Source organism: Alligator sinensis, unplaced genomic scaffold, assembly GCF_000455745.1.
Source record: "Alligator sinensis unplaced genomic scaffold, ASM45574v1 scaffold330_1, whole genome shotgun sequence".
NCBI classification, from domain to species: Eukaryota; Metazoa; Chordata; order Crocodylia; family Alligatoridae; genus Alligator; species Alligator sinensis.
This window is the reverse complement of record NW_005842178.1, coordinates 1,513,409-1,529,598: the sequence shown is the minus strand read 5'-3', so window position 1 is coordinate 1,529,598 and position 16,190 is coordinate 1,513,409. Positions and strand designations below refer to the sequence as shown.

At 42.0% G+C, this 16,190-nt stretch overlaps 1 protein-coding gene across 1 annotated transcript in view; it reads right to left on the bottom strand.

Annotated features, from left to right (window-relative positions):
* Window positions 1-516: 516 nt before the first annotated feature.
* Window positions 517-16,190, bottom strand: part of MOSMO (modulator of smoothened) — a 48,864-nt gene continuing 33,190 nt past the window's right edge. Inside the window, exons 3-4 of the mRNA XM_025206997.1 lie at window positions 4,132-4,224; window positions 517-3,709 (exon numbers count right to left, since the gene is read on the bottom strand). Coding sequence (XP_025062782.1) covers window positions 3,525-3,709; window positions 4,132-4,224 — 278 coding nt within the window. The 3' untranslated portion in view covers window positions 517-3,524. The remainder of the gene's footprint in view (window positions 3,710-4,131; window positions 4,225-16,190) is intronic.

Genomic DNA, 16,190 nt, shown 5'->3' with positions numbered 1-16,190 from the left:
CGTCCTTCCTCGTGAAGGGGCAGCGCGGGGCGGGGGACGGACACGGGTCGCCCTGCGGAGCGGAGGCGGCGCTGGGCCAGGCTGAGGCGGCCCCGGCGGGGCGGGCTCTGCTGCTGCCTGCAGGAGTGACAGCGACCCCGCGCGGGGAAGGGGCGCTCGGCCCCGCGGGAGACTAACAAAACACTGAAAAGAAAACCGCCAGCCCGGCCGGGGGGTCCGACCGCCCGCAGGCAGGCAGGCAAAGCTGACGGAGGTTGCTTCTGACCCGGGATTTGCTCGTGTTAGCTCAGGAAGTATTTACATAACATTGCATCAGATGGCGACAGCAAGCCTTTCTGGTGACCAGATGAAGACCAAGAAAGGGAGTGTAAGGACCTATAACAAAAATGAGCTGTCCTTCAATTTAAAAAAACAAAAAAAGTAGGGGAGGAAGGTGGTAGAGTCAGAAAAAGTTTACATAAAAAGTTTACATAAAACACTCAACGACATAGATATAGGGATTACCTTTGGAGAAGATTCATACGGAAACGTTTGTTTTTAATGGACTTGAAAGTCTACAGATGTTTAGGCATGTTCAACATGAACGTCCTGTAGTTTAGAACTAATCCTTGTGCAAATAAAACCTATAAATAGTATTCAGCAGATTTTACAGTGATGCTCTTAGGTATGAAGAGAATGCACACGACTTTAAAAAACAAAAAGTAACAGACATAAGTTTGACAAATGATTGCACCATAGAACAGTGTTTTATATACAGTTTACAAGATATGCTTTTCTGCTATAAATTAATACTGTACTATATAGTACTTAGTGACTTTATTAAAAGCAACTGTTGACAACTGTCTCTTCATTTGCATGGATTACTCTTACTTAAAAAAAAAAAAAAGAAAAAAAAAAAGGATGCCCCCCAAAACATTTAAACAAACATCCTGCTAGGTGAATCTGCAGTCTCTTAATGATTCATAGCTGTAGCACTGGCAGACTGGATAATTGCAACCAGCCACTCATGGACTGGACATGCTCCATGATAAAATTATTCTTTATTAAAAAGGTAATATATTTACTGTAAGCCTAAATGAACAACCTTATATAGAATGTTGTTAGAACAAGTAAACATGGGGACAGTTCTTAGCAGCTGAGAAACTCTCTCCACCCCATGCCTGGGTTCCAGTTAAAATACATCATGGAACTATTTACAGATAACTGTCATTTCTGAAAAAGAAAAAAAAAAGCTTCTCATAGTTTAATTTAATTTTAAAAAATTGAAACACTTCATGTCAGGGCACACCAGCGATAACACTGCAAACTCAGGCACAAGCCTTGCAATTGGATCTATGGAGAGGTTTCTTTTTATTCATCATAAGGTTCCAGTTGCCTATGCCCATTCACTTGTAGGATATGGACCTAAAATTAGGAACTAAATCAAAACCAGGCAGGTGACTGGATGCTTTTTCAAAAATACAGATATAAATAACTTTACTTGAAATTTACAGATTTTCAGTGATAGCTTCTTTTGGCCTGTGAGTGAACCGATTGAAAAAAATGAAATGAAATAAAATAAATCGTAGAACAAACAAAATGCCAGTGAGAAATTATGATACACAATTCATTTTTCCTCACTAAAACACTTCAAAGAAAACAGTTAGAAATTTCAATGGCACATAGTTAAAGGTAATTGCATGAGGCGTCCCATTTCTAACACTTGAGGTTATCCAGCATACTTCCCCCACACTCCCAGCCACACCAAAATAAATCATAAGTAATTTTTTAAAGCACCTCCCAAGGAAAAATGCATTCAGATTCATTTTTCCTTATAAAAGCATAGCTGCCACAATGTAACTAACACCAAATACATTTGGACTGTCACTCTGTTGTGTTGCTTTTCATGTCACTTGTTTTTGTGTCACTATTTCCCCACAAAAAAGATAAAAATTACAAAGACCTAGAAATAGGGCTTGATCCTGCAGGCAAATTAAGGGACATCAACCAAAAGTTTTTTGTTGGTTTGTTGTTGTTGTTGTTGTTGTTTTGTTTTTTTTTGGGGGGGGGGGAGGAAATAGAGGTGCTTTTGTTTTTTTAAAGGAATAAGGACTGCCAGATCCAAATCACTGAATATTCAGATGCAGCATGACATGCATCCAAAGTTTTTTGATTTTCATATTTAAACAATACACAAACCGATTTCAGGGGAGAGCATGTTCTCTGAATGTAAATGACCTTTAAGTCCATATTTGATATCGACAATAAAGGCGTACAGACACAACAACACAATTATGTTTCTCATTTTGATAAAGATAGATTAAATTAATTTTCACAAATGAAAATAAATTAATCCATTTTTACTAGAGAATTTTCTTTAATAGTTTGACCTAAACACTGCATTTTATATCCTCTACAGGAATATTCATCTGTGGTAAATTGCTGTGCTTGAACATAAATTAAAGCACTCAACGTAATGAGAGAAAGAAAGGAGAGAAAGAAAGGAGAGACTCCCTGTACAACAGTTGCTAATAATTTAAATAGTGAATAGTGTCAGTTTCCCAAAATTAGGGTTTTAAGGTATGACATGATTTCACCTTCTATCCTCATATACAAATAAATTACCATACAAAGAATTTTAGCTTAACTTAAAATTGCACCTAGAAAGGCATGGGATTGTTTGTACCTATTACAAAAAACTGTTAAAATCAAGGGCTGCTACAAAGAATGAGGTAAACTGAAGACTCTCAGCTATGTGGCCTTCAGAGAAATGGCTTTTTTCTATTGAGTTCTAGTTTTGCACACCACAGTGTTTTGCTAGCAAAGCATTCTGAGTTCTCTTCCAGGAACTGTTGTGTGTATATCCATATCCTTGTGGATATGCGCATACACACACACTGTATACTGCATCAGCAAAATATATATATATTTTATATAAATATAAGGAAAATTTTTCCCCTAAAATGTCTTAGCGTTTTTCTACAGTTGAGGCGTTGGGGCCCAGGGGAGTAGGTGGGATGTCATTTTGTTCTTACATACATTTTAGAGAACATGTTTTGATCTATTGGCTTCTTGGTGCAGTAATGTAAGACAGATCCAGTTTGGTGCCAAAGGCTTTGCTCATCAGAAGGAGGATGTAAAACACTAATCTCCTAAACAGCGAGGCCAGCCTCACTTGAATTCCTTTGCAACCCTCTGGTCTACCACAAAGTTCATAAATACTTTTACTTTCAATTTGTTAGACATTAAAAACAGGTATGGTACAGTAACATGGGGCAATATGCTTCTCAGTGTAAAGCATTCTTCTTCACTAGTTCCTATCACAGTGCAGACCTGACTGCATTAATATGCTCAGGAGATTAGTCAGCGTTGTATTTGGTTATGGGAAAGGCTCTCCTTTTTTATCCAAAGTGCATAGTGAGAACAATTCAAAGCATTCCTCTTTTCAGTTAGTATTTGATAGTCTGATCTAGGCATCCTCCAGAGAATGCAACTTTGATGTCTTGCTCTCTTCCAAAATAAAAGTCATGAAGTTCAGACATTCATCAGCCAGGTAAACAAACTTTGCCAGCAAATAGAAGTCCAACTATTGTAAAGAAAATGGATAAGACAAACAGTACATATGAAGACCCAACCACTGTATTGTTGGGCAATTTATATGGTTGACCTCCAACTTCATTGATGTAAAATCCTATTGGAAATATTAGGGCTGCCATGCAGAATAGGATCACTGAAAGATAAATAAATAAAAATAATTACTATTTTCTTGAATTGTTTCCCTCAGTTCATAGGGCAGTACAGAAAAGAGTGAACTATCAATTTTTGCTCTGTACTAACTATGAGAGGACTGAGGTAAATCAATGCCAAACAAGTTCATCTAGAAGAAAGTAATCACAAAGGATGTACCATGCTCAGTCTTCTAGAGGAAGGTAAAAAGAACTCCACTTTGATAATCATTTAAACCATATTGAGAAGAGCAAAAAAAATAAATAAATAAAAAAAAAAATCACCATTACAGAAAGATTGAGTTTTTAAAGATGCATTTCTTTCACCATTCATGAATCTAATCATAGATTAGATATGTTCAATTTTAGACAATCATTTTCCCCCAAAGTCAATGTAAATTAACATTCAAACGCTGAAGAAACTCACTTTCCATTATCAAAGGGTTGTCTTTTCCCAAATGTAGTTGCCCTCTCCTATTCTTCCACACAATAGATTTGCATATTTTCAGTACATGCTTTGCTAAAAATAGAAAACACACTCATTGTTTGTCATTGTATTTTTCTTTAGGTTAATTAAAACATACCATTGTAACCCAAGCATTAAGATACTCTATTAGAGCAACAAAAAGCTTTCAGATTAAGATCTAACCTTCTCTGTAAAAGGGTCCAAGATCACCTTTCATAGATGCAAAGCACCAAAACCCCGATTTTTATTTCACTTGAATAGGTGAATTCATATGTATAACTTATGCAGTAAACAACACATATTCCTTTGTGGAGAGAGACATACAAAGAGTCACTATAAAATTAGTAATTAAAAAATTTCATTACACTTTTCACATTCTTTCAGACTCTACTATTGACCGACATCCTTTGCAGTGTTTTAGTTAGGGTTACCATATTGCCAGTTCAAAAAAAAAAAAAAAAAAAAAGAGGACACCTGTTAGAGGGACACCTCACTCTCAACCCACAACCCCCTGGTCCCATCAGTGCCTCTCACACCCAACCTGCAGCCCTCTGTCCCTGGTGCTCTCCCTCACTCCTGACCTGAAGACCCCTGGCCCTAACAGTGCCCCTCACTCCTAATTCACAGTCCCTTGCCCCACTCGGCTATGCTAGGTGACTCTCAGTCCCAACCCGCAGCTCCCCATCCCTGCTGCTACCCCTCAATCCTGACCCACAGGCCACTGGTCCTGCCAGTGCCCCTCACTCCCTATCCAGTCCCCTGCCGCACTGGGCCAAGCTGCTGCCCTTCACTCCCAACCCTCAGCCCCCGGTGCTGCCAGCACCCTTGACCCCTAGCCCCTCACTCCCCACCCACAGTCCCCCCAGCCCTGCTGGTGCCCCTCCCTCCCAGCCCACAGCCCCTCTGTTCCACCCAGCACTGCCAGAGAGGGTCTCCAGCTGCCCCCATCCTGACCAGGCCCAAATGTAGTGGCTGCAGAGTGAGTCTGGCCCCAGCTCAGGCTGGAGGGAGGAGGGGACAGCTATAGTATTCCTGGGCTCAGGCTGGGGCTCCTATGCTGCACCAGGTGGTCTGGCTACACCCCCTGCCCCCCTCCCCGCCACAGTGTTCACCCAGGTGCCCTGTCCCTGTGAGCATGGGCACCGGTTCCTGGTGCCACTAGCCTGGCAGCACAACTCCCCATTGCCCCCCCAAAGGGCCCCCCTGCCCCCTTTCCCTGCTGGAGGGGCAGGCACCTCCCCCCTGCCCCTGTGCCCTGCTGCAGCCTCATGTTTAGATACCATTCCCCAGTGTCAGCAGTCACCTGCCACCCCTCACACACCCAACCTCTCCACCTCCCCCCTCAACAGTCCCCAAACCCTGGCCCTCCAACCCCCACTCCCCACAGACTTACCTTCATCCAGCTGCAGAGACTACTTCCACTACCCTGCCTGGCTGCATGCTGGCCATGTGCATACACAGATGCACATGGTACCCCCTGCCTCCAATTGCCCTCCCCAGGTCTGTACCAGTGGAGCACAGCAACATCCCAGACATTTGTTCAGATTTCAAAACCGCCCAAGCAGATATTGGAGGACCCAGAAAAAGGACATGTCCGGGAAAACCCGGATGGTATGGTAACCCTATTTTGTACTCTGTTCAAACCAATGACACAGATATGTCTGTGAATCTGCTGACATCCTCCTCGTTTCTGTAAATAAGTTCATGTACCTGCTTAATACTGAACATATGAATCTGCATAAAATGGTTTTCAGACAAGATATTCAATGAGGTAACATGCATCTCTTCAACTCCTAGCAGAGGTTACATTTATCATGATTAACATGTTAATTGTGCAATAAATTGTCATGTCACACATGCAAGCAATCATAAGATAAAATGGCCAACCACCCACAAAGATGTTACTTGTTAAATGTGGAACATCCTTATAGCTGGTTTGTAGTCATTTTTATGTGGCTTGTATGCTTTGTTCTTCCTCAACCATCTGCAAGGCATGGCAGGATCTGCAATAATATTCCTCAGATATCACTGCATGTTTAAACTGATGTCTGCCAGGGGAGTTTGTTATTTAAAAGATTAGTCGTTGATTGTTCAATGCTGTGTTTAAGAATGTACTAGTAGATGAAAAATACTAGTGGATGGTTGCAGAATTTCAACTGGTGAAGTCATACAAATAATTTATTAGGTTTTTTTTAATATTCTTTAGTTCCACAAAATTAGACTACATTTCCAGTATACTCATTATAAAAAAGCTTTTAAAATTGTATCTAACATCTATTTACCCAACAATTAAACTCATTTCCCTACCCAAAACCCCCCATGCATTACTTACACAAACACATCTTCCCTCCCTCTGTTCCATTTTAAATTCTAGCCAACCTCAAAATACAGTTCTGCCCTTACCTAAATAATGGTCATTAATACTAGCACCTTACTGCACTGAGAGCTGATAGAAAGTCCAGCAGCTCCAGGGAAGCTCTACTCCCTACTTCAACTTCCCAACTTATGAAAAACACTTATGGATGCCAGCTACTGTTACCTCCAGAGACAAAATGTTAACAGTTCCTCCAGTCCCATACTGCCCACTTAGTGGTACTAGAAACTGGACCTTTCTAGTACCACTACATGAACGGAGCTCACACAAACCTGAACAATGTTGTATTTATATTTTAAAATATGCCTAGTTAAATGCATTTACAAAAACTCTCAGATGTTCAGATTCTTTCCTTATGTGTTACTTTGCATATATACACTTTAAAAAAAAAAAAAAAAAAGCTCAACAAACCTGATGCTTACCAGTGTTAGACAGTTTTTCACATCCCTTAAGACCTCAAGTAATTCTACATAAAAAAAAAAAAACACCAAACCAAACCAAAAAAACCCAACAACTTATGAATGGTAAAATGCAGGGCTCAGCTTTGGGAGAAAACATCATCAGTGGTTTTATAAAGAAGACTTTTAAATTCTGAATTTAGGCCTCACGTACAATGAATCCGATAACTTCAAACTATTTTAAAAACCAAGCAGCTTTTTAAAAAAAATTGTACACACCCTACCACAGCAGCTGTTTTCATGGATTAGCAGATATGCAGAGCACCTACCTGGGTCTAGCAAAATTAGATTAATCCTTCAGATTTAAGAGAACAGCATTTAACTGAATCATTCAGAGCCAAATAAGCCACTAGATGGAGCATGTACCTTCTTTTTAATGTAGCAGCTCTTGTAGAAGACAAGACACTGATTAAGAAGGGATCCACCTAAACCACTTGGGAAGTGCACTGCGCAGAAGCTTCTTTGATCTTGCTTTTCGCCATGCATTCCCCCAGCTGCCAATTGGCGAAGGGGCCCCAGTGGCCCCGCTTCTTGCTTCTGATCAGCTGGGTGGCAAAAGCTGTGGCCTGTTTAAAACCGTGGTTTTTGCCTCTGACTGCTGATTGGCCAAAAGGGCCCCCTGACATTTGCTGCTGATCATCCAGGAAACAAAAATACCATGGGATATTTAAAACCATGGTTTTTGCCTCTTGGTCCATCAGGAGCAGGAAATGAGTGGTGGGGCCCCTCTGCCAATCAGTTGTGGGGAGGGGGCATCCAATATATTTTGTATATGGGGAACACCCATGTTGGACGCCCTTACCATCACTGAACAAGAAATGCCTAAGGTGTTGTTTTGGTGTAAAAGAAGTTGCTGTGCAGTGTACTTCCGGTGCAATTTAAATAGATCCTAAATTATAAGTCTACAGACTGCCTAGCTAGCAAACTGTTACTTTGAGATGCAGCTGATTAATTTCTTTTATGAAGTGAATCTGAATGTATTTGAATACTATATCGTTTATTAAGGTGCTTTAATTCATACCTCTATAGAGCAGTGTTATCCCACATGATAAGTTTTGTTCTCGTTTTTTGCTGAAGGATCAAATTTTCTATTTTAACGGTAAAAAAAAAAAAAATCCATAACTGGGCTAGCTATAGAAAAGATTCTTGGATATGTTTAAATAAATCTGTATCAGCATGGGAAAGAGAGTTTTATTTTTAAAATGGCCCAGGCAACAATGTTTGATAGTGCATAATTAGTAACGGATAATGTGTAAGTAGTAACAATTGCAAAAGCATGCCCAGGATGAGTCACTGTTAGAACTCAATGCTTTTCCTATTCCATCTAGTTTGTCCACCTGAAGAAAAAGTTCTAGTTCTCTACAAAAGTGCTAAGAAGACATTAACAACAATGTACTCACATGAAACGCCTTCAGAACACTGAAATCATCACTTGGATTTTCAAGGCTATTTTTGCTTCGTTACTTTCAAGAATCACAGAGTTACCAAGTTTTTAACGGCCTCGTGAATATATTCGAAATAATTTGCAAACGACTATTACTTACCCCCATATTAACTGATTTTCTTTGAGATATGGCATGTACACCTACATTGGAACATGCATACACACAAGTTGGAGACTTTTTGCTAACAGTGCCACTGGACTGATATATACATATTAGCAATAATGAAGGGCAGGGTTCTGTAAACATCAAAGGAATAAAACCTTTTTTTCATCCCATGTGAGGCAGGCTTCACAAAGAATCTCTCAGGAAAAAGAGTCAGATTTAAATGAAAGGCTGAAATAGTCTTGGGCCTGAATTTTGGATGTGCTCACTAAGAGACGTTATTCTTATGGAATTTGGCATATCATGGATGTCTCATCAAGGCTTGCAATTCTAAAACTCTCCAGGCTAAAGTTATTGCACTAAAAATATAGTTTGTAGCAGGAGAGACAGGAAAAACAGGAAGCCACAGACTCAAACTTAAAGGTCCCATGAATCAGGAGAGGATGCGGATTACATTAAAATGAAATAACATCACGAATCAATGGATAAGGTCTGATAAAGCTTTTTGAGGACTCTTCTTACAATACATGCATACAGACTGATTTACCTTGGGTTTGAAGATGAAAAGTTGATATTGCTGTGAAATGAATTCTAACCAAGCTAACAGACATTCTTGGTGCAGTTCTTTCAGTATAGCAAAAATTTGGAAAAAAAAAAATCAAAAAAAAAAAATCACATGAATTACTGAGTGTGTAACAGATTTGTTTGGTACTATATGCAAAAGACTTTTACCTTTCTCCTGGTAAGTGCTTTTTTAGGCGCTTTCCCTGTATGTCTTGAAAGAATCTTTTTACAGATGGAGCTCCCAAGGGAGCATAGCCAGAGATTAGCCATACGAGATAACTGAGTATCTGAATACAAAAGTTACCTGCAATTCTGTAAAGGCAGGGTTTTTTTTGTTTGTTTGGGTTTTTTTTTTTAATAAAAAAGGATTACAGGCAATTGACATGAGAGCTTCCATTGGTTGATATACCAACAGTGTCTTGTCCAACCTGGTATAAGTATCACTGTGAAACAATTCTGCTTCTATGTCCCTAGTATTTTGTCAGATTGGGGAAACATATACAGGAACAAGTCTATAACAGAACCTTGGCTTTAACTTGCACCAAAACAACACCTTAGGCATTTCTTGTTCAGTGATGGTAAGGACATCCGACATGGGTGTTCCCCATATACAAAAATATATTGGATGCCACCTTTCCAAGACCACTTGTGATAGAGAAATGGCTTCTGTTGAAGGTATCTACTAATATGTTTCTTACCCCAAGGAGATTAAATGTGGCTTACTGCAATTTTTTTTGCCCGGGGGGGGGGGGGGGGAAGAGAACAGGAAAGCCACAATGGACTTTCTTGACACAGTAGAACTGATTTGGTCATGTTTTTCTTGCTCAAAAGGTACATGGTAATTGTATACTTATGCTGTGCAGCTCTCTACTTCAGCATTTCCCAACTGGTGTGCCATGGCACACTGCTATGCTGTCAGGCATGCCCAGGTGTGCTGCAGCATTTTGGGCTGGAGCCACACTCCTCGCCTGCTGCTGCTGCGTGCAGCCAGACAACCTGGGGGGCGTGGCTCCAGCCAGTGATTCAAAAGCCACGCCACCCGCTCCACAGCCTCCTGCCACTTGCTACCTCCCCACCCCAATCTGCGGGTGTTCAGCTGCTCGCCACCTGATCTCCCCCTCCACGGCATTTGGCCACTCACTACCTCCTACCCCACTTGGCCAGTGTGCCATGGGGTGGAAGAAGCCATGTAAGTGTTCCAGAGAGTGAAAAAGGTTGGGAAATGCTGCTCGACATGCTCAATGCATACACTTGGTTCAAAATAGAGGCTTCCCCAATTTGAAACTGAAACTTCATATTCTCCAGGTGTGAATACCAGCCCTTACTTGAAGCATTTATGACCAGGTCACTATTAGTAGCAGGAGAGAAAAAGGGGGCATCTTTGCAGACTGTGAGCACCTATTCCCAACCAAAGGAGTAGAGCACTTCTATCAAGGTCTAACAGGTTTATACACTGTCCCAACCCAAACTGACATAGAGAAGCTTAGTGTCTGAAGTTGCATGATTGCACAATAACATGCGTCTTGCCAGTCTTAGGTAAACCTCTTTTGTTGTCTCGGTTCTCTCTCAAAAACTTTTGCATGCAGTTAAAATATTGAGGAGTGCCTTGTGATAAGTAAGTAGTAGCTGAGGTCAAATGGCTATAAACTTGCGTTTTTTTAAATGGTATCAATGTAGACTTTTTGTGCTTATTTTCATCCCTAGCTGAGCAAAAGTCACAGGAGTTGTCTAATGTGATTTTTTGGGGGGGGATTGACCACTAATAAGTCAATCATCCAAACATGAAAGATACCTGGATACCAGAGTGCTGAAGTTGGGCAACTGCCATTCATACATTTTGAAAATACTTCTGGAACTATTTATAGGCTGAAAGGAAGTGCACTGAAATGGTGGCAAAAGCCTTCTATTGTAAATCTTGGGTGTTTCCTGTAGCTCTGACTGACATGTGGAAATAGCACCCTATGAGGGGGATGGGGGTAATCATACTAATCACCAACATCCAGGGAAATGGTGGAAGACTTTCTTTCTTATGTTTGGGATGAGCTTCAAATCACCTTTCTTGCAGAAGGTGGAAATACTAATAAGAGAATCCTTGTTGTGGGAAAACCTTCTCTATAAACCAAGTTCAAACGGAGTCTGCACATTCTGAAAAAAGGTGGTCTTGAGAGCAGAAATCTCATTCCCGAAATGAGATAGGAAGGAGGATGCAGAAAGGCAAGGTTTGGAACTTAACAGTACCTCTCTGCTCCACAAGGTCTGGACCTGTGGATGTTAGTCCCACTCACTGTAGAAAAAGGCAGAAGTGATTCAAGAAGAAAGGGTGGCTCTAGAACATCTCAATCTAGTGACTCTCTAGATTTGCAAGCCCACTTTTGTCTTGCACAAATCAAAACACGTGTCCTTCAAAGACCCTACACCAAAACAAATACCCCTCACCAAAAACGCCTCAACAAAACACTTAATATGCACCCCCCCCTTCGCCCCCCATTAGCACAATGTTTGAAGCCTTGAGACTTCAGAAACTCCTGGAATGAAACTCTATGATATAGTGTTGAAAACTATTTCCAAAATTGCTAAGAAGGTAGCTAGGACAGAAAGCAATTCACAGAGAGGATAGGGATGTAAAGGGAACAAATTGATCACAGATTCTCCTCTGCTCAATTCATTGGAAGGCAAGTCACCTGGAGGTGGTTAAGAGGCTCTTGCTATGATTGGATCTGGATCCTCTCCACATAACAGTCTCATATTGGATTGCCCTGATTTTTTATTTATTTTTTTTTAAATCTGTCCTGACTAGTTCACCTGGAAAGACTGACTTGATTTTAATCAGATTCATCTACCATCTGACTAAGAACTGGGAAGACCGACCTTGGTTGAGGGATGGCTAAACGAATTTCTTATGTGGACCAGCACTAGAGATGAATAGATACAACTGCTTAGATTCCAGAGTACTTTCTTCCCCATTCCAGGCTCTTGAGGAAAGATGTGCTCTGATGGACACAGGCACTTACAATCATAAAAAATTAGGGTTGGAAGAGACCTCAGAAGGTTATATCTAATCCAACCCCTACTCAAAGCAGGGCTGTACCCCACTAGATCATCCCAGCCAAGGTTTTGTCTAGTCAGTTCTTAAAACCTCCCTTGACCTGCTGGCAACAATCTTACCAATGCAGCCCATTAGCCTTCTTCACAAAAAAGGCACACTGTTGGCTCACATGAAACTTTTTGTCCATTGTAAACCCCAGGTTCTTTTCTGCAGAGCTGCTGCCCAGCCAGTCAGCCCCCAACCTGTATCAGTGCTTGGGATTGTTCTGTCCTAAGTGCAGGACTTTGCACTTGTCCTTGTTGAACCTCATGAGATTTCTACTCCTTCCGCCCCACCCCGGTATCATATACAAACTTGCTATGCCAGTGCTTCTCAAACCCTCTGATGTGGCTGACTGGAAATTTTTTTTCCAGTGAGCCAGGGACTGGTGCCCGGTTCAGCCAGTGGCAGCAACTGCGTGCAACAGCACTACACAAATGCGTGACCGGCTCTTTCTTTCTCTTTCCTCACCTCACACGACATGACGTCACCTGGAGTGTTGGAACATACGAACTGTGGCGCTATGACATATCAGTGTTATGCTTCTGAAAATATATTTTTTTCTTTCCTGGCAACTCGCTGCGGACTGGTGACCGGTGGCTCACTGACCGGCACTGGTCCGTGGACCACCACTTTGAGAAGCACTGCTCTATGCCATCTTCCAGGTTGTTGATGAAAATATTGAAGAAAACTGGCCCCAGGACCAACCCCTGAGGCACTCCACTTGATACTGGCTGCCAACTAGACATCAAGCCATTGATTACTACCCTCTGACCCTGATGCTTTAGCCAGTTTTCTAGCCCCGATACAGTCCATTCATCCAGCCAGTACTTTACTTGCCTGCGAGAACGTTGTGGGAGACGATATCAAAAGCCTTGCTAAAATCAAGGTATACCACATCCGATGGTCTCCCCACATCCGCAGAATCAGTCATCTCATCAGAGAAAGGCAATCAGGTTGGTCAGGCATGACTTGCCCTTGGTGAATCCATGCTGATTGTTTCTAATTAGCTTCTCCAAGTGCTTAGAAATGGATTCCTTGAGGACCTGCTTCATGATTTTCCAAAAACTGGGGTGAGGCTGACTGGTCCATAGTCCCCTGGATCTTCCTTTTTCCCCCTTCTTAAGTGTGGGCACTATGTTTGCCCTTTTCCAATCATTCAGGACCTCTCCTGATCACCATGAGTTTTCAACGATGATGGCCAGCAGCTCTGCAGTCACATCAGCCAACTCCCTCAGCACCCTTGGGTGCATCCCATCCAGTGCCACGGACTTGTGTATGTCCAGCTTTTCTAAATACTCTGTAACCTGTTCTTTCGCCACTGTTGGCTGCTCACCTCCTCCCCAAACTGTGCTGCCTGGTGCAGTAGTCTGGGAGCTGACCTTGTCTGTGAAGACTGAGGTGAAAAAGGCATTGAGTACTTCAGTCTTTTCTACATCCTGTGTCACTAGGTCACTTTCCCCATCCAGTAAGGGACCTACATTTTCCCTGATCTTCCTTGTTACTGACATACTTGTAGAAACCTTTTTTGTTACCCTTCACATCCCTTGCCAACTGCGACTCCAATTGCACTTTGGCCTTCCTGACTTGATCCCTGCATGCCCAAGCAATGCTCTTATACTCCTCCCTAATTGTCTGTTCAAGTTTCCACTTCTTATAAGCTTCCTTTTTGTGATTTAGTTTACTGAAGAATTCCTTGCTAAGCCAAGCTGGTCTTCTGCCATACTTTCTTAGTCTTCCTGCACATCAGGATGGTTTGTTTCTGTACTCTCAGCAAGGCTTTGTCAAAATACAGCCAGCTCTCCTGGACTCCTCTCCCCGTCAGACTGGCTTCCCAGGAGATTCTGCCCATGAGTTCCCTGAGTGAGTCAAAGTCTGCTTTTCTGAAGTCCAGGGTCCTTATTGTGCTGCTCTCCATCCTTCCTTTCCTCAGGATCCTGAGCTCAATTATCTTATGGTTACTGCTGCTCAAGTTGCCCTCTACTAGTACATTCCCCACCAATTCTTCCCTACTTCTGAGCAGCAAGTCAAGAAGAATACAACCTCTAGCTGGCGCCTCCAGCACTTGTACCAGGAAGTTGTCCCCAAAAACTCTTCCTGGATTGCCTACACACTGCTGTATTGTCCTCCCAGCAGATGTCAGGGTGACTGAAGTCCCCCATGAGAACCAGAGCCTGTGATCGGGAAACTTCCGCTAGCTGTTTGAAGAAAGCCTCATCTACCATTTCCTCCTTGTCTGGTGGTCTACAGCAGGCCCCCCCCCTCCCATGACATCACACTTCTGCCCTTTCTCCCCAAAGCTGAACACTCACTCTGCCCCACAGAATCCAATCTCAGCCTGATTCTTCAGTCTCCATTCTCATCCCAATCCAAAATATCCCACCCCAACCTTAATTAAATCCATATCCCTTGCCCTCATTCCAGGTTCTTAACTTAACTAGCCCCATTGCTCCTCCTGAACTCAAGTCCCTTATCAAATCCATCTCTCCTCACCTACTTCACCCAACCCATTGAATCTCTGTCTCAACTTCCACCTCTCAAGTCCAACTCCCTGTTAGCACCCAATACCAATGTCTAGTCTTCTCCACTCAGTCTAATTCTCCTGCCTCTGCAGGTCTTGCTCTCATTCTATCTGCATTCAAATTATGCAGCTTTTTCCTCCTTAATGCTACCTGGGCTCAGATGGTGGTAGTGCAGCCTCTGAGAGCACAAGGAAGACAGGCTTCCTGCTCTTAGCTCAATTGCCCAATCCTAGAGCAGCCCAGAGGTGCAACTGCAGGGAAGTCCTCCTCAGTCCTGTGCTGGAGCACACCCAGTTTCCAGAGAAGCCTGTGGAAATTTAGTTGCTGATCTCTAAAAAGGTCAGTCCTGACCAACTGTCCTTCAGAGACTTACATCTGACCAAGCTGGGGCAGATTTTCCATGGGGACAACAAAAATGTCTCCCTTATATTAAAAGCAAGCCCTGCCAAAAATGCTAAGAGTTTTTCCAAAGGAAGAATTACTTTTATTATTGTTAATGTGGGGAGAAAGCTGCATTTTCAGCCTGAGGCAGACACATGGCATGATACATTTCAGCCTAATGGTTTATATTTGCCATAAGTATAAGGAAGCAAAAATTCTTCTTAGACTAGAAAGTGCTGAGCAACCTTAATGCATCATGTTACTAGTCCCACCTATTATGTAAGCTTATATGGTAAATGAGGGTCCAAACCACCAAGGTCTAATTAATCTCTTTGTAAGTTTGGAGCAGTCCAATCAAGGTCACTGGAGTAAGTCAGGTTCTAATAGCCAAGATTTTACTTAGTCATTCTTTCCTCCAAATTCACCTAGCATTCCAAGACCTTTATTTTAGGGCACTCACTTTAATATCTATGTGTCACTCTCTCACCCAATTAAAATCATCCTCACAGCCTCTCCTTCAGTGATTTTTTTGATGAAATCAACAACCTGTTCTTTGAAAGCAGGAAGCTTGCAATCAAAGTACTGCCAACCCTGTGGGAAGGTCCATATAATGGCCTTGCATTATGTTCTAAAAATGATGTGAAGCAAGAAAAAAGTGGGCAAGCAGCTGAAGACTCTGTAGTCTTCAAAATTACCTGCAAGCAGATACAACAGCCACAAAGATTCCCCTCCGTCTGTCTAAACAGCACAAGTTTCTGAAACAAAATAACCCCCTCCCCAAAGCAACATTTAATTGTTTGGGCTCAGCCATATATACTTCTCTTCATAGACTGCTAATTAGGGTTCCCATTAGGGTGAACCAGGGAAGTCATTCATACAGACTCATTTTACATGAAAAAGTAGTCAGACAGTCATGGCTTCCATTCACTATGGATCTAGCAGTAAAAGATTTTTTTTATCCCATTAACATGATTGTAAGAATTTTTCTTAGGTCTGAGTAAGCAGTCAAAACTTATGTTAAAAAAGAGTCACAGAAGGGGTTTTAAGATACAAGAAGCTGAATTTTAGATTCCAATAAATACAGCAGGA